Source organism: Pseudorasbora parva, chromosome 2 (genome assembly GCF_024679245.1).
Source record: "Pseudorasbora parva isolate DD20220531a chromosome 2, ASM2467924v1, whole genome shotgun sequence".
NCBI lineage: Eukaryota > Metazoa > Chordata > Actinopteri > Cypriniformes > Gobionidae > Pseudorasbora > Pseudorasbora parva.
In genome coordinates, this window is record NC_090173.1 from 35646876 (window position 1) to 35674559 (window position 27684).

At 38.3% G+C, this 27684-nt stretch overlaps 1 protein-coding gene across 1 annotated transcript in view; it reads left to right on the forward strand.

Moving 5' to 3' along the window:
- Positions 1–12002, forward strand: part of cacng3b (calcium channel, voltage-dependent, gamma subunit 3b) — a 43257-nt gene extending 31255 nt beyond the window's left edge. Inside the window, 2 exon segments of the mRNA XM_067418199.1 lie at positions 9837–9977; positions 10761–12002. Of these exon segments, the coding sequence (XP_067274300.1) occupies positions 9837–9977; positions 10761–11254 (635 nt within the window). The 3' untranslated portion in view covers positions 11255–12002.
- The last annotated feature ends 15682 nt before the right edge of the window (positions 12003–27684 follow it).

Consider the following 27684-nt stretch of genomic DNA (forward strand, 5'->3'; position numbering starts at 1 on the left):
CTCTTTTAGATGTTCTGCTTAAAGTGTCATTCAGTCTACATTTTAGACATGTCTTTTTTTGTCAACGATATTGTATGTTTATATAAGGTTAGTCACAATGTAGGCTACGCAGTGACTGTGACTCTGAAATACAAGCATGCAAAAACATCATAGGCCTACTTCAGTTCTCAAAAATATAAATATATAACTTATATTTGTACAAAATGAATAGCCTTGTCAAATGACTGTCGGTTTAACTTTTATGGTGGAAAAGGTGACTAGAAGGATCTAGTGAACGATCTGTTAGCAACATATCTACGGTTGTATTTTGTAATACAAAATAATATTAACCTTTGTCATTAGACACACTATTTAGTGTTGTATGGTACTTGGGGTTTCCTATTGTTGCTGTTCTAGCATATTGCGTTATCTAGACAATGCGGTCTCTCTAAGAAATGTTAAATTTAATCAGAAATTGTTTAAACAGTCAATAAGTGGATAAATCACTGCTCACTGCTTGCAGGAATATAGTTGCCACTTTCTTCAATTCTTCAGACGCTGAGCGAAGCTTGCTTGAAATGGGCCAAACAAACGAATTATTTTTTGTGGTATCCGATTATAATAAATCTCAACCATGACTGTTGACATATGAAAAGTCCTCACGTCTCCTGCACAGCCTAAATTGTGACGTGTCATGAGCTGCCGTTTTTGCTAACTTCGAGTGTCTTGTTTACCATCAGTAGATTCGGCTCCGTCAGTTCCGCCTGACAATGAACATGTTTGGACAGATGCAAATGTTGGGGGTGTCCATTTAAATGATCCCCAACGCTTTTTTCACGGTTGGGTTTATGTTGATAATCACTTATTTTTCCGTGGTGTTTTTTCACGAGATTTACATATGAAGTAGGAGGCAATGGTGTTTGAGACTCACAGTATGTGATGTCCATGTACTGAACTCTTATTATTTCACCATGGCAAAGTTAATTCTTTTTTTCATTCTAGGGCACCTTTAAACCTGTCATACATATTGTATATATATACATACATAGACTATGAGAGGATCCTCCCAGTGGTCCTATTCCCATTTGCAGAAATACACCGCTCCCGGTAATAAACAACCAATCAGAGCCAGGAGGAGTGTCTCAGCAGTGTCAATCAACTTGTGCGAAGATCACAACCAACTCTCATGAACTATTATGCATAGCGCATACAGGCATTCAAATTCAAGATTACCGGTGTGCCGCAGCTTTGCTTATGGCGGACAGACAATCCAAACTCTACACACAATTCTACCAACTCCAATGACAATTCCTGTAGTGGCACCTGCTCAACAAAAAAAACGGTAAATGTGAAATCTTTTAGCCAGATTTCTGCTTGACAAGTAAGTATCCCTGCTTGATTTGTTTCATTCCTCGAAGTCGCTATGGATATGAATTCCTCATCGGAGCCCATTGATTGTGTCAAAACTCTAGCCGCATAACATACAGATAAAATGTCACGCACTGTGGAAAGCAACTATTGAAACCTGCTAATTCACTGGCTTGTCATGTTGTTGAAATAATGTACTAGCAAACCTTATTTAGCATCACATATCGACAGAATAATTAGTTACTGTTATATTGTCCTACTAGCTATTTATTACTTATAGAGATAATATAATAAGAGTGCAATGCCATATAGTTACATTAAATGTATTGCAAAATACATAATGTTTTGAGGACCAAGTTTGCGTGTTCACGTCAGGCTCTTTTGTAATGGGGAGGAGCTGTGAAGGGAGGGCTGTAGCGCAGCAGAGAGCAAGTGGAGTATCCTGTAAGTTGTGCTTGTTCAAATTTTCAAGCTAAGTCAACGTTTTCTAAAACTCCCTACTGCAGCTTTAATTAGTGTGCCTTTTGCCCCAATAGCAGCGGCACATTTTACCCATACTTGCCATATACTTTAACATATTCTTCTGTTTTTTAAAAACTGTTGCTTTAATTTAGCCTGACAAGCAGACCCACATCAAGATGTTGAGTCTGGGAACTCACCATAGGCAGGGCTCAATCCAAGGGGCGGGATAAAAGGTTGTCTTTCAAACTCCCTCTGCAATTGGATAGCACTTCAACCAACCAGAGCAACGAAGATGAAGTGGAGCTAGTTGATAGATTAAACCTTTGCAGTCATAGGTCGGCAAAACTCCGAACTCATCTTCCTTTCTTATGAGTGTCTACAGAGATGTTCTTTGTTCTTTTCTCAAAGAAAGGCTTAAGAACAAGTCTTCCAGAGTCGTGGCCAAAGCCGATTCGAAAGACCGCCATTCGCCAGCTTCTTTGTTTTTAAGTAGCACATGGAACCGCGGCAACTCGGCTGTCATTATGTTAAGCCCGCCCACCGACTTTTTACACGATGTGATTGGCCTGACCAGAGTTTGGTTTGGTTTTTCCAGCAAGTAAACCAATTCAGTAATTTAAGCAATTCTCATTTGCTACTGAAATCTACAGCATTACAAATAAAAATTATAATAAATAAATAAAAAACAGCAAATATTAGAATATTAAATTAACACAGAATCATCTTTTTGCTGCTGCTGCCCCTAGCAAGGATCAGTACTTGAATGTTTTGGAAAGTGCTACGGCAATTTTTTGTGCCATCTAGTGGTTTAGAGTAAAATAAAATCAAAGGAGCCTTTGACCCCATGATGCCTTTAGCCCCATTGTTCCCTATAAAGGCTATGTTCTCTGTATTTGAAAAGCGGAGAAGAATGTCTTAAAGCCAGCCAGCCAGACATTTTGAGAATGTTTCAAAATAGCCAGTGTGAAGCACTTCATCTTTTATAACATGATATTTTGGCCAAATAACAGAAAAGGCTCAGTGTCCACATAGTTATTATAAACTTTCTAACCTGCAAGTTGATGAAAACGTAATGCTTCAGATACGGGATCCATTCTAATGATGGACATAACATGCATGTCTGACAGTCACTGGTAAAATTTACGCATAAAAGAGATATAGTTTAAAGCGTTGTCTTACAGCTCCTTTGGCTGCTCTGTTTATATTGCTATTGACAGTAAACAATGCAATGAAATTCATTCATGAACAGTATAAATATACATTTGTGAGCAAAATATGGAGCTGATTATGAAGGGAAATGCAGTCAAAATGGCTCATTTCTCTGCCTCTGATTCTCTCGATCTTTATCTGTCTCTCTCATAGCGTACTTTAGTTACCCTTGAGATGGCTGTCTCTCCCTATGAGCATTGTTCTAATTTCTCTTTTATTCATTTGAAGCAGAGGGCTGTGTCCTTTGGCCTAACATTCACTGCATGCGAGTTCAGATGGGCATTTCACATTCTGCCCTGCACATCTTTGTGTACAAAATGCCCAGTGCACAGGCTTAAGGGAATTTGCTAGGCTGATAACCTCGACTTGTTAGCCAGAGAGGCCCATCCATCCAGTTTTCAAACTGGAAGTCTCAGCCAAGCACAAATAAATGTTTAAGTCATCCCACAGAGGTATTGCCCTACGTAGATCTTGTCAGCGAGGCGATGGACCCATCAAGGACGTAGATGTCATCCCTTTTGTAGCATGCTAATGCTCTGTACAATCCTCTTCAATAAATATCTCCCGTTTCCAGCTGTAATTAAGCACAGCTTGGCCACTGATCCATTTTTCAAGGATGGCAGGAAAATTGGATGATGGAGGAGTATTTTGTCTTCCCTTGGGCACCAATATATTAATGAGGTGTGCCATGGGAGACTGCTGAACCACTGAGGAAAGAGAGAAATGAAGGAGAGGGAAGGAGAGTGACACTTGTTATAGAAAGACAATGAAACCCTAGTTCAGTTGCCTTTATAATCAACTGACTCCATATGATCAACAATCGCCAAAGTTTTTGCATTGCTTTGTTATCAACAAAGTATGCATAAAAGATAGCGAAATTTGCTGTCTCCAGCCTGTTTCCATCCATTTGGCCTTTTACCATTGAAAATGTGTGCATAATGACGTCCTCACAAAAAAAAAAAAAAAAACATTGTTGCATAACTTTTGTTATATCACTAAAATACAGTGGAGCAAAAAAGTATTTAGTCAGCCACCCAACTGTGCAAGTTCTCCCACTTAAAAAGATGAGAGAGGCCTGTAATTTTCATCATAGGTACACTTCAACTATGACAGAATGAGAAAAAAATCCAGAAAATCACATTGTCTGATTTTGAAATAATTTATTTGCAAATTATTGGTGGAACATGAGTATTTGGTCAATAACAATAACAATCCAATTTGGATTAACAAGTTAATCTCAGTACTTTGTTATATACCCTTTGTTGGCAATGACAGAGGTCAAACTTTTCTGTAAGTCTCCACAAGGTTTTTACAAACTGTTGCTGGTAGTTTTGGCCCATTCCTCCATGCAGATCTTCTCTAGAGCAGTGATGTTTTGGGGCAGTCACTGGGCAACACAGACTTCCAACTCCATTCAAAGATTTTCTATGGGGTTGAGATCTGGAAACTGGCTAGGCCACTCCAGGACCAATGCAGGACCTATGTCCAGGATTGAAATGCCTCTTACGAAGCCACTCCTTTGTTGCCCGGGCAGTTTGTTGGGGATCATTGTCATGCTGAAAGACCCAGACATGTTTAATCTTCAATACCCTTGCTGATGGAAGGATGTTTTTACTCAAAAATCTCACAATACATGGCCCTATTTATTCTTTCCTTTGCACAGATCAATCGTGGTCCCTATGCAGAAAAACCTAGGTCTTGTGTGTGGAGTGGAGTTTGGAGTATGACTGTTTGAGGTTGTGGACAGGTGTCTTTTATACTGATAACGAGTTCAAACAGGTGTCATTAATACAGGTAACAAGTGGAGGAAGGAGCCTCTTAAAGAAGAAGTTACAGGTCTGTGAGAGCCAGAAATCATGCTTTTTTGTAGGTGACCAAATACCTTATTTACCATAATTTGCAAATAAATTCTTTAAACAATTCTTTACAATTATTCTTAACAATTATTTAGACAAAGTGATTTTGTGGATTTTGTTTCTCATTCTGTCTCTCATAATTGAAGTGTGCCTATGAGGAAATGACAGCACAATTGGTGGTTGACTAAATACTTTTTGCCCCACTGTAAATCTCCCCTTGAGTCGTTTCCATACATAATTTTGCGTATATCATATATTTTGCATTATTGCCATTTCCATCAGCTATATCAGTAAACATTCTAATGTGCTAAAAGTGCTGTTTAATGTTCAAACAACATTTAAAGTCATGCTGTTGTTGTTTTTGTCATAGACAGTTCATAAATGGCAAAAGCATAGATTTTTGCTAATTACTCCACTTTTCAGAATTCACAATTTAATAGTTGGCTTCCTTTAATCTATGAAGTTGAACTGAATAGATTCTATGAAATTGAATTTCAGTTTCAATCGGATTGACAGGAAAAGATTGTCTGACTATCATCAGACCAAGCTCAATTTAAAATGTAAAATTGGTCTGGCAAGTCTGCTCTGTATTTTCTACTACACAAGAGGCGTGATACGAGTATTATTCAAATGACTCTGTATGCAATTGGATAGTCCTTCAACCAATCAGACCACAAGAGGTGTGATCAAAAGGCAATCTGTCATTGTGTTTAACCCACCAATAAGCATGCCAGGTTGATAAGCCAATCTGCGATTGGTTCCTGCAAAAAGTGTAATAGAAGCAGTAGAAATGAATGTATAGGTTTTCTGACTGAGTTGCCGGGCGAAATTAAATCGCCAGAAGATCAGGCTGGGTTTACCCAGTCCAAGGAAGAGGAATAAGTGAACTAATGGGGGAAGTTTGCAATTCAAAGAAATTCAACACAGTCACACAGAGGGACTTCGGTAGTTTTGCAAGAAAACATAATTATGTCGTTAATTTTGACATCTCTCAGACATTTCTCTCTCTCTCTCTCTCTCTCTCTCTCTCTCTCTCTCTCTCTCTCTCTCTCTCTCTCTCTCTCTCTCTCTCTCTCTCTCTCTCTCTCTCTCTCTCTCTCTCTCTCTCTCTCTCTCTCTCTCTCTCTCTCTCTCTCTATCTATCTATCTTTCTATCTATCTATCTTTCTCACTTTTGTCTGTTTCCATTAGGTGTCGCCACATTGTATATTTGTTTTAAGCTGTATTTTTACTTGTTATAGCTATTTATTCCCTGATATATTTTAAAGTAATTATCTATTAAAACATCAACACATTTGCCAGCCAGTAATACAAAAAAAGTTAATATAGTTCAAAACATCATATAGTTTCTTGTATAAAAAATATGTATATCAAAATTGTAGGTAAATTACAGCATCCTTGAAAAGGAATTAGCCTATTCCTCTGCCATACATGTATTAATGTATTATTTATAATGAAATTTTTTTTTGCAAAATGTACGAAATGGTACAAGTAAAAGATTTTTTTGATTTGTTAATATATGTTTCTGGCAACAACAAAAAAACAGATTGTGTGTACTTTGTATAAAAAGATTTTTATGAGCACTTCGAGCTCAACTTTTATAAGAAATCCATTTCCTATTGTTTGCAACCTCGTTTTAAATGAATGATTTAAATTGTAAAAGTAATTAAACTGGCATTCTAAATCCAATTCTGACCCACGATTTTGTTTTCCGTGTAATTTTATTACATTCTGTCAGCTTACTCAATGCATGCAAGTCTGACTGTGTAACATTTCTTTACAGCGCAGGCAAACGTTGTGTTTTTGCATGAACGGTTCAATGATTTGCATTGTTTTTATAAAGAGTGGATTTTCATAGCTATCTGTCTTTGTTGTACATATACACATCACTGTCAAATATTACATGTATGCAGTAAAAGATAATGTAAAAGCTAAACTGATGCATTTTCCTATTACATTCACTGGTTATTTCATCTATGATTGCCCCTCTTGTTCCAAAATATTTATTTATTAGAGGATAAGCGCTCAGAAGGGCAAATGTTGCAGCGCTGCGGTATGCATAGCAATAGCGTACTGATAAGGGCAGTCAACTAGGCTATTGACATTGATCCTGACACTCTCAGACGCCCCTCCTTTAGCTTTTATCCTGTTTCTGAAGAGGCTGATCAAGCTTGATCTGAGGCAGAGTGAAGGAGTGAGGGGTTCAGCCAGTCTAAAAAGCCCCATGTGTGCTGCATTTTCTGATCCAGAACTGTCCGCAAATAATTGGGATGGAAGAACGAGACATTTTGGGCAGATGCTGTGTGTTGCAGTGCTTAAATCTGCGACGACTTAACTAAACACAGATACTTTTGGCAGAAACCCATCAGATGGCTCACTTGGGATGGAGCCTTTAAATGCCGGGGTTATTAGACCAAATACCTCTGTATTGCTTTTTATTTCTCTTAACATCTATGAGAGAAGAGCACAGTCTTATTTATACCATAAATCTAAAACATACCAACCAATATGTATTATAAAATAAGTCATTATGACAGTAAATCTTATAGGAATAGTTCACCAAAAATGTTCTATATTCACTATAATGATATCAATAATGTTTGGAAAAAAAAATTTTACTCCATGAGGCAGTGGAGTAGACTACACTACCATCTAAAATTTACATTTTTATTTTAAAGAAATTTTAAGAAAATAAAAAAATTAAAAGCACAGCGAGTAAGTTTCACCACTAGAGGTCCCTTATTCAAAACAATAACAAAGGTGTTATGATGACACTGTAGGCTTGTTCGACTTCACCCAGTGATGCGTAGACCGATTGGCGGCAGACTTGAAGCAGTGCATGCCGGTTAGAAATGTTGTCTGAATTGAGACAGCGCCGACGGCACGTGACTGTGACAGAGGAGTCAAAAAAGTACCGCGAGAGCGATTCGAGAGCAGCCGGCTGATGCAGCCGCTGCAGATTCTCAAGGGTGGCTGCAGCAGGATGCAAGAGCTCTGATGACGACACAGCTGATCCTTGATTGGCTGGATTCACCGCATGACAGCGATCACGTGTGTTTCGTGTTTATTCTAAAACCTTATGTTACGCTAATGCTCACAAATCTATTATTTATAACGGTAAAACCTCGTTTCATGTAGTCGCGATGTTATACTGTCATGTTTATCAAACTACAACTGATTGACAACACTTCACTGATAGTGTAGGTTTATATGCTGAACTTTAATCTTGTCCAAATAGACACTTTATTAAGCAGTACATAAAGTATTGAATGAAAATATCATCTGAAACATCTGTGTATTTGAGAAATATTGCATTTATTTAACTTCAGCTGTGATGAAGTTTACAAACACAGCACAAGCGTCACTGCGGGAAGCAGAAAGTGTCCGACTTCACGTCTCCGTTTGCAGCTCCTCCCCGCCTGCACTCGGCTACTCTCGCCTATCGCATGCATCCAGCCGCAGCCGATGTCGAACACACCTAGTGAATGAGTGTGGAATCATGGGAATTGTTGTCTTCAGCTCCCCAGCCAATGGAAAGCAATCCAATCTAAGGGCATGGCAGGGTCCTTTTGCGTTGCTGTTTTAACTATGCATATACAGTATGCGGCTCCTTTAGTTTTTTTTCTTTTTTTTATTATGATTAAAGTTACATTTAATGTTCTTCCCTGAACTTGAACTTTGTTACAGTTACACAGACAGCAACATAGTGCCGGGCCAGATCAGGTACATCAATGTGTATCACATGTGGGCCTGATCTGGGACGACACTGGGTATGTTTGATTACTTAAATAATTATTTAATTTATTTAAATCATTTATACAGGTCACTTCATTTATTGTACAAATTAAAATTGTGGGGACTGATTTACTTGATTTAGCACTGATTTACTTGGTCAAAACAATCATACTAAAATACGTTTTAGTGTGTTCGCTCTGTGGCTGGTATGAGATACTTGTTGCACATTGTACTTGGTAAGCTCTATCGATTAGAACATCATATATTAATAAAAGCTGGATGACTTGTTTTGCTAAATGGCATGCAATTAATTTTTAAATATGTTGTATGGTGGAGAAAAATGTTTTATTAATGTAGTAAAGCTCTTTCTGATTATGCTGTGTTAGCCACTTGACAGAATAGTGTTATCTCTGAAGCATGGTGCAAACATGTTACTTGCAGTAAATCAAGAAAACTAGACATTGAACATGCTGAGCTATATAACAATGATTTGTTTTCTGTTGATAAATATATTCAAACAGCTGCTCGCCTGTGTAAAATATACAGTATATGCATATATTAAGTGTCTTTGGTGTTTCCATGGTTTTACAGAATTAGAATCGGAAACCGAGGGTAAAGTAGATATGTTGTAATTGACAGGCGACGCGATGACGCAGGCCATTACACTGGTTACATTTTTTTACATTTCTCTAGATTTAAACATTTGGGATAATTTAACAAAATATATAATATTTTAGTGTTTTTGGATATGTGATACAAAATTAAATATTGTGCCTATAAGAGACTAATAGGCCTAGCACAACTTTTAGCATGTATTATCTATTTAAAAAAATCAAGAAACAAAATTACATTTATTTTTAAGCAAACTGAGTGGCATCCTGCTGCTGAATATAAAATATATTTCAATATGAACTGTATTTAAAAAGTGGTAACCTGCAATTATTTCCACAAGGAGCTAATTCCCCTCAATCTAACCCTCTTTTTGTCTTTAGTGTTGTTAAACAATATTTTTACACATTAAAAAAAAATGATAATGATATTTCTGTGCTGTTTGCGTTCAATCGGAATCCCGAACCAGAATTATCTATTTTCTAAATGATCGATTTAAGCATAAAAATGGAAGTGTACTTCACATAAAAGCATTTTCGTTTATCTGTGTCTGTGAGTCTCTTTCTGTACTTATTACATTGACTCTAATTTGGTTGGGTTTGATTGTATCTTCCCCAGGAGCGGTGAGAGCATCCAGCATCTTCCCCATCATGAGCGTTGGACTTCTGTTCATGGGAGGTTTATGTGTGGCTGCCAGTGAGTTTTACAGGAGCAGACACAATGTCATCCTCAGTGCTGGAATCTTCTTTGTCTCTGCTGGTAAGAGATTGAACCCACTGCATCAGTGCTAGCGTTCTCAGCATGTTTATATTTTTAGCTTTAGCATATTTCACTCTTTCTGAACCGCAGCCCATTGTCCAGTCCAGAGTTTCCCCACATGATAGAGAGTGTCATCAGGTTCCGAATACAACATGTTGAAAATGTATTAGTTCACAGACAGGTTAGAATGTCGTTCTCCCCGTAGACTCGGGAGGATCCGTGTTGACTTCCCAGATTAACTCTGATTATTGACAAAGGAAATGGATGGGCCGGCTAGAGCAGTGTAAACAAACAGCAGGCCAGCATATTGACCCACTGCTGTAGCTTTGGCCTGGAAAGGGGTGACAGACGGGGATCCTCAAACAGAACTGTATGCTGGTCAAATATTTAGAGAAGGCCCCATTAGGTCCTCATGAGCACACAAATGAGCCCAACTCCCTCCATTAGAACTGAATTATGATGAATCAATCCTCATGATTGCAGCGAATGCGCTGCTGATGACTGAGCGTTGCTTTGTACACAACAATGTGCTTTGAATCGCCTCTTCCTATTGGCTATGATCTAAATGTTTGACTGCAAACTGGTAATTATTTATCCTTCAATATGATGGCGATGATAAAAAGCTAATTAAAATGTTTCAATTGTTCTTTTTTTTTTCTTTGTTCCGCATGGCTGATAAGCGATGCATTCTTGTGTAATGATACGGAATGATGAGCCACAGCTGCGTGCTGAGCCATAACTTTCTGTCTCTCGCCCTCTCCTCTGCTTTTACTCTTCACGCAGGCCTAAGTAACATCATCGGCATTATCGTGTACATATCCGCCAATTCAGGTGACCCGGGCCAGAGCGACTCGAAGAAGAGCTACTCATACGGCTGGTCTTTCTACTTCGGCGCCCTGTCCTTCATAATGGCCGAGATGGTGGGCGTGCTCGCCGTGCACATGTTCATCGAGAAACACCGGAAGCTGCGTGCCAAATCCCGCACCGAGCTGATCAAGAAATCAGCCTTCAGTCGTATCCCCAGCTACCGCTACCGTTTCCGCCGGCGCTCCAGCTGCCGCTCCAGTGAGCCCGCCTCTCGTGACGCTTCGCCCATGGGAAAGAGCGGGTACACGGGCCCCGCTGCGGCAGACATCTCCATGTACACCCTGTCCAGGGATCCCTCCAAGGCGGCAATGGGTGCCTTGCTCAACTCCGAAAGAGAGTTTTTGCAGGCTCACAACTCCAACGCTAAGGACTTCAAAGATGCGGCCAACAGGAGGACCACTCCAGTCTGAGAAAGTGTAAGCACAGAGGAAGTGCCATGGCCAAGACGTTACAACCACAGACTTGAGCTGGACCCCAGCAGGAAGAAGAATTCACTCGAGGCCTGCAGGGCTATAACCCTCTTTCTATAACAGTATATATAAATATAGATGGTAATTGTTAGATCATTGGTGCTTCCTTTTAATCCTCATTTTTCAGTCACTGTTTCTGTCATTTCTCCTGAGTCACACATCCCTCCCCCTAAGGGCTACTCGAGTAGAATGCTAGTCCTCTCCTCAATGTCATTCATTCTGCGATTGAAGTGCACAAAGGTAGCCCAGCGAAACTGTGAAGCCCTCTGAGGGGGAGGATTGTTACACTTCTGACAGATGAACCGAAAGGCTGTCCCGATACTCGCCTTATGCACAGCTCAGTAGCCCATAGCTGTGAGTGCCGCCTCACAATCACAAGATTGTATACATTGTTGGTTTCTCTCCCGGGTCGGAAATTGAGCCCACAACTAGTGCCACTGTCTAATGCTGATCACCCCCGCTCATCCCACCTACACACTGCCCACAAGCTACTTGGCCGGGCTCTGCATGCCATCCACACAGTTCTTTTTTCTTTCTTTTCTTTTTTACGTTTACGCCCAATATTTCCATTTCAAACACCCCAGATTCCCCTGCATAAACTTTTATAACAGGGTTAAAGTGCTTGTTATTAAATATGATCTTTTAGCCCACCAAAGTTTTTTGGTATTACATTGTTTTCATTGAGATTAAAAAAAAAAAAAATATATATATATATATATATATATATATATATATATATATATATATATATATATATATATATATATATATATATATATATATATATATATATATATATATATAAATAAATATATAGCGGAAGTTTTTCTGTGAGATATCCTTGATAAGAGGTTTATTGGAAGCCCTTGTACTTATTAATATGGATATTGTGGTCATTATCGCTGTAGAGTTTTCTTCATCTGTTAGTGAAAGAAAAGCAGTTGGCTGCCAAATGTAGATTTCTTAATTGTGTATAGTCGAAATATTTTTAGAGAAAATATTGTTCACCAAAAGCTGGGCATCACGAGTTAAAAAGGAACTGCCCAGAGTACTTGGACTTTCTTCACATATCATGAATAGATAAGCCTCTGAATGGGCTGATGGGATTTTCAGGTTCCAGTCCAAATACAATTACAACACAACAACAAACGCTATGCTTATCACCTCTCTGAAAATATATACTGCTCATTCTATCTACATTAATGCTACATCGATGCTATAGCCTACTGAACTTAACTACAAAATATAAATGTATACTGTACTTTAGTTGCTTAGTTAATGTTATCAATAGCATACTGATTGATGTTAAATTCCAAGGGCTTTTGGTTTTCAAACAAGCAAGGGCTTTAAAGAAGTTCACCCAATGGAGAAAACAACAAATCTGCCCTTAAAATAGTTCAATTGAAAGAAAAGAAGAAAAAAAATTCTCTACCTAACAATATCCATGTATGCAAAACACATCCAGATGTAATGATATAATATACAGTACGTTTTCCTTTGCATCTTTTGCAATTATTAATCCATGTGTCAGATAGGTTGAAATGGAAGTATATCCTGAAACATCTATGATAATGTAGTTTTTCCAGAAATTCACCTCATTTCAGAACCCCCAAAAGCTGACGTGCATGTACTTTAGCTTTCAGATTCATGCAAGCCAGTCGCTCATCTCCAGTTTATTTCATTCAGCTTACTAAAGTCATGCTAGAGATCTGCCACCTCACTGGAAATATTACTGTTTGGATCCACTTTATGTTGTGAAATCGTGCCGTTCTGGGTCCAAAACTAAGTGTTTCATTTTTGAAGGTGTCCACCAGAGTGCATTCAGCACAGTTTAACCCTTCAAGTCTCTCTCAGAGCACCTAGTGCCTGTCTCTTCTGCCTACTCCGAGCACCCATCGCTTTCTCTCGCTTGCTCCTTCATCTCCATCACAGTCTCGCATCAGCTCCTCTTTACCAGGACTGTTATTGCTCAGCCAATCACATCTATAGAGTCTTAGGCCCTGTCACTCACCACTTAGGCCTGCAACATTGTGTACGTGACCTCTCAACGAAAACAGCAGTCTCAGCTTGATACATGCTGTAGAAAAAAAGCACACCTTTTAAATATAGTAGTTTACATCAATAAAGATAATAGTCGGAGAGATATTTAAAGATTTAGACAAATAAAGTCAGTTTCAAGAATGCCAACAATGCACTCTTTGTCTTCTTCACAAAATGTGTGCAAACTGACCCTCGGATTTGAAAGGATGCACAAACAATGCTTTGGTTCAGAATCAGGGATGGAAGAATATTAAAGTCAACATGAAATCAAAATTGACCCCATTTACTTTATTAATTTACACTACCGGTCTTAGCGGTGCACATTATTCCAAAGTTATATAAAAAAGTATTCATGATCTTTCATGAAAAGGTAATAACTTGCTTCAACTAACCGGTTTTCTGATGTCAGCAATAGGGCTCCATACTAAATAAATACTACTATGACATTACATTGCAATTGCACCTATTTAAAATACAATTGTGACCCTGGACCACAAAACCAGTCATAAGGGTCCATTGATACTATAGCTGAATAAATAAGCTTTCCATTGATGTATGGATAGGACAATATTTCGCCATGAAACAGCTATTTGAAAATCTGGAATCTGAGAATAAAAGAAAAAAATCTAAATATTAAGAACATCACCTTTAAGTTTAAGTCCTTAGCAATGCATATAACTACTAATGATAAATATTTTATATAATATGGTAGGAAATGTACAAAATATCTTCATGGAACATGATCTTTACTTAATATCCAAATGATTTTTGGCCTATAAAGAAAAATCGATTATTTTGACCTACACAATATATTGTTGGGTAATACCACAAATATACCCATATTTCTAGTTTTGTGGTCCAAGTCACAATTGATCATATGAAACATTTAAACATTTTTAGAATACATTTATTTGCAATAAAATTCTGTTGTGAATGTGTATTTTTAATTAGACGCAATGGTTCCTGGTTTGAATTGTGCATCATGAAAATTTCAGTGAAGTTCATGGCTGTTTCGTGAATCTTTTCATTCATATGAGTCATTTGCTCATGAATTAAACATCACGGCTCGTGTAGAATGAAACTTTGACGCAGACTCTAAAGTCGCCTTTTCACCTTTTCATTTTAGAATACGGGGGCTGCATGGAGTTCCGAGCACATAAGTGTAGAGGGAGACAGGGGATGGTTGTAACACTTTTCATTTGAACATCAGTAACTCAGTGGTTGTTCATTCTAGATTTCTCAAATTTTGATACATAGTAGCCACATTTGTCTATTACAAATATCATTCCCTTGGACATGTACCACACAATCACAGATTATGCGAGTTATTGTCAAATAAAAAGAGTTTCCTTGTTACAACCTACCCACTATATGGGGTGAGTAACACTAGGGATAGAAGTAACCCTGAGAGGTCATTTGCTGTAATAACACCCACACTGTTCAATTTTTGAATAAACATAATTTAAAAAACAAATAAAAAAAATTGTTTTGAAAAACAAGAACTATTTAAACTTACAAAAAAATAATATATATTATATATAAATAAATAATATATATGCATAATATATTTTATTTATTTATTTATTTATTTATTTATTTATTTATTTATAAAATATAGTGCAAAAAAAGTTGTTGCACATTTGTGTGAGTGTGTGTGTAAGTGTGCTGTATTCCTGTCACATAAGGGTTAGTCACTACACACTGTTTCCGAGATCCACATATTTTTTTGTTAATTTTGAGATGAAACGCTGGATGGAAACATTTAGATGCGCATACATTCTAATAATGTGCACAAAAAACTTGTGAGTTCAATTAAGGCAGATCATTTTTATCGTATAAGAAGACCTGCGCATAAACTGATAGAAACACATTTACTGAATAAATCCCTCAATAAACAACAGAAAAACCTCAACCGATAGATAACTGGACTCATTTAAATCATCATATGGGTTGGTTGTATCATTGTTAATAAACTGTTACTACTATCCCTACCCTAAACAGTCAATCTTGATGAAACATTTTACTTTCTTATATGAAAATCCTTTTTTTTTTTTTTTTTTTTTTTTCATAAAATCAACAATTTCCCTCCCAGTCACAGGATTTCTCCTGTGAGCTCAAAGAAGATTGGAGTGTATGATGGTTAGGATTCCACCCCTCTTTTTGGACCTGCCAAACTTACAGGGTTACATCTATCCCCACCATGTTACAATCCTCCAGATCTCCCCCTATACTTTATTTCCGGATTTCTTTTGAGCTTCCTGTGTTGAACTTTTTCTAACTATTTAAACTTCTGTGGCTAGATTGTATGGAGCTGCCTGACCACTTGGGATTTATTTTAATAAAAACTGTGAGCATGAGGTTAGAATTACTGTTTTGCATTAATAAATAATGAATATATTATTTTTTTATTTTGTTGACAAGGCCTAGAAAACCTTTTATACTTTTCTTTCAAATTCTTTCATTTAGTTTGTGTGGATATAGGGGAGAGCGGGGTACGAACTAACGCGTGTAAATTCACTTTAGGGTTCAGAGTATTTATTTTTCCCCAAAATAATTGTACACGTATAATTACACATATAATTATGTGGTTTTGATTCATTAATATGGTGTATACTTTTTTCTTGATTTACCCTGAAAGAATGGAAGTGAAGTGTGACAACATGCCCCATAGGTGGAGTGCATTGTAACGTGAGGGGGCACACCCTTTTCTCGTGGTTTCTCGAAAGAATTCATAAAAGTATAGAATATAATAGTGTAGTTCTAAAAGGGGCTCATCTCAATGCAGTGTTACAACGCACCCCATCTGCTCAGCTGGGATTTAAACCGCGGCTCGGTTTAACCATCGATTTGTCTTATTTTAAATAAACAAAAAACAGAGAAGAGAAATTTACTTTTGCAATGGTTAAATACATGTTCAGTAATATCTTCCGAAGATATTTTAATTTTGCCGCATTTGTTTTCTCTAAATAACGTTGATAAGGCAACTATTATTTACTCTGAGTTTCATCATGCTGGCATGTGTGTAAAGTGTTAAACCGTGCGTTACAACTAACTCTGCATTAGCCCCGCGCTCCCCTATACTATGTGTACATACTTCGACATTTGAAAGTAAGAAAAAGTAAACTGCCATTAGGCAACAACTTAACAATCATAGTGTATGTAGGAGAACGCGGAAAGCTTATCGAGATAATATCTGACGAAACTGCATATGAACTCACAAAAAGTCTTCCTAGCTGTCATATAGTTATAGGTTATCCTAAAATTTTTGTCGCATTTGAGACTATTTTAGTCACAGTCTGGAGCCTCAATGAATCATACAGATCATGTCATACAGACTACACTTTTCATAGTCTTTTTCAGTAAACATCACAAATAAGTCATGCTGTGTAAAATGGGTTCTCAATGCCATTTCATGTTGACTTTAACACAATGCAATGAATTGTCCTATTACCCTATTAAAATGATATTCTACATCATGATGTTTAACCTATCTATCTACAGTGATTGAGAGGTCAGTGACAGGTATGTGTCTTGGCACATCAGAAGATACATCCTTCACAGCGAAGCCTGGAAAAGCATTTAAAACGCTCTCTCAAAAAAAGCTATTCATCATTAGAGACGGGAGTAAAAAGCTTCAAGAGTTTGCCGGGAAACATTTAAGTGACTCGCATGCACGCGTCGCACAGGTAAGACATTCATCTAGCTCAAGTGCTTCTGACAAGAGGAATGAGTGAGAGCTATCTGGGCAGTTCATCAAGCCCCCCTAGAAGGGCAGGGAATTTAGTATGCCAGAGAGAGCACAGCTTACCAGCAGCTTGTGCTATAAAATCAATAGGAGCCCTGTCTGCGGCGTATGAGCTCCAGGCTGCACCTCTTCATCTTCAATAGGGCAGCTCCGCTTGATTTGGGCCAATGTGAGTGAGAGCTGAGCCGTCAGACTGAAGTCTCAGGGACACATTTAGGACCCCCAAACAGGTGGACAGCTGCACGTCTGCGACGATAATCATCCCACAGGGCTGGAAAAAAAGTGCAGCAGATCTCAGGTGTGCGACCGGCTGAATACGAATGCGCAGGTGGCTTTTTTATCAGGGACATTACCTGAGGCAAGTCTCTCAAAAGGCTGTGTTTGGGTTAGGGAGGCATGAAGGTCTGCGGCCCTGAGGTTGGTCCCTCGCAGTGGCGAGTGAGGGCATCCATGCAGGCGGTATTGAGTGAGTGTCTTTTGGAGATCAGGGAGATCTGAGTCATAGACACAGAACAGGGCAGGTTGATCGTGCAAAGATTACCAACAAAAGCATTGCTATTCCTCATGGGCACTCGCCGGCTTGCTCACACATAGCAGTAGCCAGATAACTATCAAACAAAGGTCATATTTTTCAGCCAGTGCTTCCCTTTACCCTCCCTATTCACCTGTCTGCCCCTTCTGAGCCCTTTAACCTGACACCGTACAATCTCAAGAACCCCTCAACCACATTGGAAAAACGTGCCTGTGGCAACATTTGAGCAAAATAATATTACGTTGCTTCTTGCATGTTTGTGACACTTTCAAAGTGAAATGTCCAGTGAGTGGCGTTAAAAAGGCATATAGTTTTATCCAAAATGAAGATGTCTGGGGAAAGGCACTGGAAGGTTAATGTTCACTCTTAAAAATAAAGGTTCGGTAAAAGGGGGTTTTCTTAGTGATGCCACAGAAGAACCATTTTTTGTTTCCCTTTCAGTGACCCATTCTTAAAATAATGTTGTTGTTTTTTCTTAGCGTGAAGAACATTTTAATAATCTAATAATAAGAACCCTTTTCCAGAACCTTTTGTGCAATGCAGATTCCATGTACACTCTTAAAAATAAAGGTTCTTAATGGTTCTCTGGCAGGGTATATGGTTCCATGAAGAACCTTTAATATCCAAAGAACCTATCCATTGAACAAAGGGTTCTTTGTAGTGCAAAAAGGATCTTTAGACTGTAAAATGGTTAGAAAAAACGGTTCTTTAAAGAACCTTTCACAAAATGTTTTTTTGGGGAACCAAAAATGGTTCTTCTTAGGTATCCCTAGAAACCCCATTTTTAGTTCTGGTACAGTTAGTCCCCCCACAGTTAGTCCTGGCACCTTTATTTTTAAGAGTGTATGTCAAAAGTCTTAATGGAACCATCAATGCCAATACCACCTAGAATAAATTCCTAAATGTGAGATTTAAAAAAAAATCTGCAGTTAACTTGCTTCTACGAGTGTTTAAGCTATTTTATCATTACTCATGTTTCAAACTTGTTTTACATACCTAGTGAGTAACAGGTGAGCTACCAAGCAAGTTTATTACATTACAAATGCTATACATATGGAGCTTGTTGTGTGATGAAAACTTCAAAATATATTACAGCAAAATCATGCATTATGGTGTTTTGTGTGGTGCAAGGAACCACACAAAAATAATAATAACAGTAATAACAGTTTGGTTTCTGAACAGGAATATGTTGGTGTTTTACTGCCACTAGTGGTAATTTCAGTTGTTAACACCAGTGAATTGGATGTATAGGGTTTGGAGTTTTGCTCAAATGTATAGAGGTGTTAAAAACACGGCTTGGAAACTTTGAGAAACACCATAATTTCATGTTGTCTAAAAAAGCAGCTGTTTTGCTCCCTGAGCATGTCTGTTAAGCGGCGGCAAGACTGATGGATGAAAATTAAAACAAGAGGATTTATGAAAACCTCATTTGTGCACTGAAAAGGATGAAGGGAATTTTGGATGTGTGCTTTCTAAACAGGCTTTGATGATTCACTGGGTGAGTTATCTACAGGAGCAAGTGCAGGCTGCAGATTGGCTCCTCTCTGCCTGAGTCTGGAGATAGTCAGCCATCCTCACCATAACAATGTTTTAATCTCTGCCTGTCAATTCCACTTCCTCCATGTTAACTCTCACTAACTCTACAGGCGAGGCTTCTGCTCACGTCTGAAGTTGTCTATAAGTGAAGCACAGTCATCCACAAAACAATACAATAGCTGCTGTAGAATAATAAAGTTAAAAACAAGAAATATGTAGTGATAATATTTTTCACGGAATCATCTAATTATATCATCTACATAAATATATTTAGACATCCCAGCATATGACTATATTTAATATATATATGTAATATAATATAATAAATATAATATATTTTTATATATTGAAGCACAAGACTATCCTCACTCATTGTTATAGGCCTAGGTATATACTGATAACAAAACACAAACTTTTAAGTTAAAAATTTCACAAAATTAAGTTTGCTATGTTTCAAAATATTCAGCAATAATTCAATTGTTCAAATTGATGACGAAAAGTCTTTCGAGTCTTTAGACGAAAACTTTCTGGTTGTCAAACTTTGTAGAACAACATGCTTATATAATGAACTACATCATTCTGCTAACACAAAACTCCTGTGAACTTGAGAGGAACTGGTTGATATATCTGCGAAAATGAAGGCCAGCTGGTAAAAAATAATGGCAAATAAAAACTGGCTCATGAAAGTGAGGTTAGTGTTTGCAGATGCTACTTTTTTTTTTTTTTACATGTATGTAATACAATTACGTTTTTTAAGTGTGTCTTACTTGCACTTAATACTTAATTCTTAATTGTTTACACCCATGCACAGTAAACACATCTCTCCAATACGTCCCACTTAAGCAATCATAACATTCAGGTGTCTGCCCATAATTTGTCTATTTTTGACATCTTTACTATGCAACAAATTAGAGCACCTTTTATCGCAGAGCGGAGACAATGCAGGCCTCATCCAGCCTGGCAAGATTCTAATCTGAGCTGCTGTGTCAACATTTTTAAATTACCCTCTTCTAGCGATAAAACACACCTTATCTTCCCACCCTGCCCAAATATATTAACGTGCATGGACTGAGCCCCGGCCCGGGCTCAAATCCTCCCAGACTATTTCACACAGTCCCAGACAGCAGCGGGGGGGATCAGATTTAGTTTGACCTTCTCAATCACATCTTCAACTTCCTTCTGTAAGACAGGCCATGGCACACCGACGGAGGCCAATGAGCCCCCTCATTGTGACACTAGTCAATCTATAGTAAAAGCCGCCCTCTGTGATGCTGTCTTAACAGGAAATGGGAAATGGCTTAGGAATGATTTTTTTGTGGAGGAAACCCATTATTTCAAATTGATCTCATCATGGCCGATGGCTAAAGCTTTGACTCTTTGTTGACTTTACCGTGACTCTACATTTCACCTGATTTTCGTTTTCGGTGGGTGTACTGAACCTCCTTCTCACTCTTCTCCTTTTTGTTGAGTAACACTGCAGGTCCACGTGTTTTATTTTCTCAGTTCTAAACTTTTATTTATTCTTTTTTTTTCAGCGACAGCAATGCAGGGAACAGCTGAACACGACTTCATTTAAAAAGGCTTCCTCCAGTACGAAGGCAACATTCAGAGGAGCTATTCATAACTACCAGAATAATTTTATTCACACTCGGCTTGAATTGCTACGGAGAGAGATAAGGGGCTGAGGAAATGGCAGAGTCAATTGGTGTAAACAGATAATGACTGAGCCACTTGCTCGAGAGCCGCTTACCGTATAGACGTAGGAGCGATGTAGCGCATGCTGACAGCACACTAACAGGGATAATAAAAAAATAACAGACGAGATGCAGCACGCAGATTAATCACCCACATGTTGCCAACAATGGCGTCGTCAAATTTATCACGCAAAGAGACAAGAACTTACTCGTGTTTGAAGACTAATGGCATTAATGTTAGCCTGACAAGCCAGACCCACATCAAGATGTTTGGTCTGGAAACTCACCATTGACAGGGCTCAGTCCGATGGGTGGGATAAACGGTTGTCTTTGAAACTCTCTCTGCACGCGACAGGATAGCGCTACAACCAACCAGAGCAATGTGAAGCGGAGCTAGTTGCAGATTAAACATTCGCTATATCCGGTCGGCATAACTCCGAACACACCTTCCTTTTTTAAGAATGACTTCAGTGCCGTTCTTTGTTCTTCTCTCAGAGAAAAGCTTAAAGGTGTCATGAACTGGCTTTTAAAAAAATGTATACTGTTGTCTGAGGTCAACTAATGATGTTTGTGTGGTTTTTACATTCAAAAACATCATAACTAATAAGTAATAGGCTATTTTCTACACTGGTTTTGAGGCTCTCTCCTGAACGCTGGGTTTTGGTGGGCGTGACGCACTGGAGACTTGGAAGTAAACGCCCACGGCTAGGATTGGATAAGATTTGCATATTTAATGAGCTTAAGCTCCCCTGTCAGTTCAGTTCACATGACGGAGAGGAGAGAGTGAGGGAGAAGTGGCAACCGGAATGATTTTCTCGATCACAGGGCTCGTAAACGTCTTTATCAAACAAACACAATGATTTATTTATTTTTCATCCACCCGCGAATGATATACGCACAAATTGCACGCACACACACACGTTCGGCACGCTGCCCTTCAAATGTCAATTAGAGAGAGAACAGCAGAACAAGAACAGAATATAATGAGATTCATTGGCCTGCCGGGTTTTGCGAGCCCTGGCCCATACGTGTCTGAGTCCAGTGTGCTAAAGTTATGCTCTGTTAGACACGTACACATAAGCAAAACGATCTATAACAATGCAGTGCTATCACATATAAAAACACGTTTTACTCACATCGGTGTGTTGCACCATTCCTGTCAGATCCAAATCCAGCATCGACCGGATACAAATGATTCTGCAGTGAACTGAAGTGAATATGTCTTTCCCATGTGAGCTGGAACTTTATTAAAAATAAAGTTCATCCACTCATTCCTAATATTAGGATCAGAAGGAAGCTTATGCAGTGACTGTGTTCTTCCACAACCAGGAATAGCACCATATCTGAATCTTCCTTGGCATATTTATTGTTGTTGACCAGCTTGCACAAGCCCGCCATGAGTCGGTGGGCAGGGCTACGGGATTAGACGAGTCGGTGGGCGGGGCTACGGGATTAGACGTTCTGTAGAGGCGGTGTTTCGTAGTGCAATTACGTAAGTATGAAGCACAGGACCGTTTTCTAGGCCTCGTGTCTATAAAAGCTTTTCTTTGACTAACAAGGAAGTTTTCAGCTCTGAAACTTAGATGATATTCTTATATTACCATGACCTAAGAGAATCATTACCTGACCAGAGTTTGATGTTTACAGCTCAGAAGTGTATTGAGAGTTGCTAGACGATACTCGCGGCAGATTAGATTTGCTGCCGCTAGGGTGCGTCTAGATTTCTAGGCTACATTCATGTCATATAGGGACATAAACTTAATTTTGGGGCCCCCAAATACCCCACCTGGTATTATATACTACACACTATATCAGGTGAAATCCTCATATGTCCAAAACATATGAGCTACTTTTCAGTATTTATTTGTTATTTTAATAAACACTGTGTTGTCAAAGTTGATGTTTATATATGCTTTATATATGGTCAGACAAATGCATGTGTCATTATATTATTGAAGGTACTCTAGAATGAGTTGAAACAATATGTTAAATTGTTCTCTGATATCTACATAGAGGGTATGTGGCTTATTTAAGGGCACAAATTGTCCAGATAAAGTTTTACAGGTCAATTTACAACCCTATAAATTGTCCCTAAGATGTAATGCTCTGTTTTTGCCTTATTTGGAAGAGTCATGAATATTAATGTTAAGCTCTGCTCTGATTGGCTTATTTCAGCTGCTCACAGCACACAGCAGTTCAGCGAAGCGGCTCGTGAGTCCTGACAGAACACAGACCAACTGAATGACACTTTAAGCAGAACATCTTAAATGGAGATTAATAAAATGCTGCTTACTTGTTAGTTTTAGCTTTGTTGGTGTTTTCAGAACATTCGCGCATGAGAGAGAGCTCGTGTACATATGGTTGCCAGATTGTACATGTTTAGGTAAAACACCGGATAGTATACGTGTTCTTTTCACAGAAAAGCTCTGATTGGGGGATTTAAATGACTAAAGTCCGCAAACACGAATGCTCTTCTTTCCCCCCGACAAAAACAGTGCTTTTTGTTCAAGTTTTTATTTTTTAAACTACATTTTAGACTTGTCTTTTTTTGTCAACGATATTACATGTTTATAGAACGTATAGTCATAATGTAGGCTACGCAGTGACTGTGATGTACTCGGAAATACAAGCATGCAAATACATCATACTTCAGTTCTCAACAATATAAATATATACATTTTTACAAAATTATGAATAGAAGCCTTGTCAAATGACTATCGTTTTAACTTATATGGTGGAGAAGGTGACTTATCAAAGTGGATAAAGTACTCACTGCTTGCAGGAATAAAGTTGTAATTGCCACTTTCTTCAGTTTAAGACACTGAGTGAAGCTTGCTTTAAATGGGCCGAACAAATGAATGATTTTGAATTAAATTGTTGTGGTATCCGATTATAAACATCAACCATGACTGTTGACATTTTTTATCTTTGAGAAGGGTATGAAAATTCATCAAGTCTCCTGCACAGCCTGGAACAAGACATTTGTGTCCATGAGCTGCCATTTTCGCTATCCTTGCTTCACGCTTGTTTACCTGCAGATCCCGATGATTCGGCTCTGTGAGTTCCACCTGACAATGAACATGTTTAGACAGATGCAAATGTTGGGGGCATACATATTAATGATCCCCAGTGATTGCATCACGGTTGGCGCATGGTTTATGTTGAGAAGCACTTATTTTTCCGTGGTGTTTTTCATGCACAAAATTTACATATGAATGAGGAGGCAATGGTGTTTGAGACTTACAGTATGTGATGTCCATGTACTGAACTCTTATTATTTCACTCGGACTTACAAGGTTTTTAACCAGCAAATTTCTGAGAATTTCAGACATAGGGTAACATGAGGTAAGATGCACCCTGGGGCAAGATGGACCACACAGCTTTATTATTTTTTTATTATTTTTATTATTTTGTAATTAATTGTATTATTATTCAGTATTTTTGTGAATTAGATGTACATTTCAGACTTTGCTTTCATTAAAACCTAGTGGTTATTTGAGTGAAATCATTCGATTTTCATTCATACTGTTGCTATTGAGATATATCTTCAATTATGGGCAATTACATATGTAAATAAACATATGCCTATGTCATAGAATAATGGTCTAAGATAAATCACTTTTACTCTTATTCTGATTCATTCAATAATTCAACTAAATTGCCAAAACAACATTTTAAATAGAATTGTTAATTTAGTATTTTACTTTATATCAACATCATTTATACATTCTGTAAAAGTTTACCTAGGGGCTTCTTACCCTAGTTATGACCAACTTACCCATGTAGGGGCCATCTTACACCTCTTTTAATATTTTATATTTTGTGCTATAAAGGAACTGTAAGAAATGTATTTCAATTAATCATAAAATGGCCCTGATATGTCTGTGTCTGTGTGTTTGTGTGTGTGTGTGTGTGTGTGTGTGTGCGTGCGTGCGTGCGTGCGTGCGTGCGTGCGTGCGTGTGTGTATGGTGTTTCTTGACTAAAGAAAAGGCTGTACTTATTCAAAGAACTCTTGCACTGCAAACAAGTAGAGGCGGTCCAAACTGTGTGTGGAACTTCATTCACGATAGAGGCGGGTCTAGTTAATATGAGGTTTTGACAACAGTTTGAGGATCAGTTACGAGGTTCAGTCACTAGCTCTTTTAATACTTTTTATTAGTTAAATATTTAACAAAACCTATCCTGTCTACACCACCCGTACTCCATCTGGGACTGCGGTACATTCCATGGTTTTCTCCAAAGAAATTTTAACTAGCCCAATCAGCAAACAGAGGAAATGGCTGAGAACGACAACGTTGATGTCGTGCGCTAGTTTGAGTTGTAGTTCAGTAATGGCGACGAAGAAAAATGTGAACAAAATCATTAATTCCGTTGTGGCTCCGCTGCAGAATATCCAGAAGTTAAAGCCGGAACAAGAACAGTCTTTCCTGAGGTTTGTTGGTGGCCATGATGTGGCCCTCCTCCCAACAGGGTTCAGGAAAAGTTTTCCAGCTCGCTCCGTTAGTCCTGAAGGAGTTGGCTGAAGCCCTATTCGGATTAAAGATGGTAACTGTTTCTCGTGGGGTCAGAAGGTATTGTCATCATTTACATGGCCAGTCAGTGATTTTATTGACATCCGTCTCCCACCACCCACATAAAAATCCCTGGCCGAATTACCTCCTGCTTTTGACAAACACCAAGGTGATAATGAAATTGCTGTCCGAATCCACTTTTGAGTTTTCAAGAATGTATCACTTCAAAATTAACTGTTTATATCCTTTTTGACCACTGCAGAGCACCATATGGTTGCGCTTTGCTGTCATTTGGATGCATTTCTAGACTTGTATTTCTTTATAAGCAAAGATATTTCATCACAAAATAAAAGCACGTAAACTTTTGAATTGGGCCGTTATTAATGGCAGAATTTATTATTATCATACCAAGCATATGACATTTTATTTACAGCATACAATCGTTTTAAGAACCAAGTAAGTAGCGCGTTCCCGATCACGAAACGCTCCCCTCCACCTGAATAAATCACGAAGGTTTTATCACTAAGATGGCATTCACATTTATTTTTAGGGATTTCCATGTGAGAGACAAAGGCGAACGGCGCGTGACATACGTCACGACCAAAAGTTAGCGATTGGTTATGGCAGATCCAGAGTGGCTCTGGGCCGATCCAATAGTTCAAAACTAAGTAAACGCTTGTCAGTGGAGAGTGGCCAGAATCTCTCTGTACAAATGAAATGTATGAGAGTCTGGTAAGACCAGGCTATTCAAATCCCACAGACAGACATAAAGTGTGACCAATAGTAATGATTTATGAAAAAAATTACAGATGGGGGGCCCCCCTGGATGTGCGAGCATAGACACAAGAATGCCTATGCATAAATCGGGCCCTAGCAAAGTGTGTGCTTTCGAAAGCACCCGGAACAAAGACACCATGTAAGACATACAATCACTCAGCATTCAAGGCAAACAAAGCTAATTGCTGAGAGTTGGGAGAAGCATTGAGAAAAGTGCATACATATTTATAAATAGTGACGTAGGAACAAAACACAAAATTACAGAACATCGCACTGGGTGGTCGATTTGAAATGCATGATTCTCCTTGTGAATTACTAATTTGCCCAATTAGTTTAGACCTAATTCCATTCTTTCTCACTAGGTCTCTATAACGTTTAGATCTAATTATTTACACTGGTTTGTGGGCATGTTAATTGTACAATCAAATCTCATTTTCCTAATTGTCTCATTAGAAATGTAAAACGTTTGAAGTGGTTGTGTAGGACAGCCGTCCTTTTATTTAAATTTTCACAACAGGCCCACTAAATCTGTTCAAAAACATCTAGATGTTGCTCTCAATACAGTTTTCTGAATGCCTTCACTTTCTATGGTTCCTAGCACAAGTGCTTGATGGTTAGCAACAGTTAATTTAGAGTGTAAGTGTTTAATCAGGGTGAAATTGTTCTTCTTCGTAATGGTCCCTGCTAGAGATAAAAGTGATTGAGCGTAAAGACCTCCTTAAGCATGTGTTCATGGTTAAAGCCAGGGTACAAAAAATGGGAGTGACTTACCAGTAGGGACAAACTGAACTCATTTTGTTAGAGTAGTACATTTGCTCTATTTTGTGTGGCAGACATATAACACACTAAAGCATTCAAATGTGAAAAGGCAAAGACCTGAGTTTTATTTTCCAAAAAAAAAGGGTCTTTGATTACTTTCCTTTTCTTGTATTCTTTTTTCACCTAAAGTGCCTCATAAAATTCAATCATTGTACATCAGTGTACTTCAACCCTTTTCAAGTCAAAGATCCCTTACTGTATAAACAATTGTATCAAACTTAGTGTTCCATTTCAAACCTGGCCAGGTTGTGCCCTATTTTTACGGATTTTATTTAGACTATATACTGTATATACTTTTCATTTTTAAAACACTTACATTTACTCAAATTGTTTTTTAAAAACTAGACAGAAACCTTTGAAACTGTTACACTGAATAATTAATTCTGCAGGTGTCATCTAAAATTCTAATTAGATGAGCAGATCACTCGGGTACATAAACTTCATGACCCCAAAACTTCATAGTATTTCCAAGTCAATGAGAATTAGAGAGGTTGATAGAGCATCTGGATGAGGGAAAACAAGGTGGGGTTCGCATCTGTCTCCACCTAGTATAGTCTCGAGCAAGCTGTCACCACACCATGACAGATGACAGAGACACCTGGGCCTGTTACCCCACTGCGTGCACAACACTCATATACCTTCGAGGTTAAACAGAGTGTGAGAGTTGTTTGATCAGTTGAGAACGATTGAATAAATAAATATGTGAGAATGGATG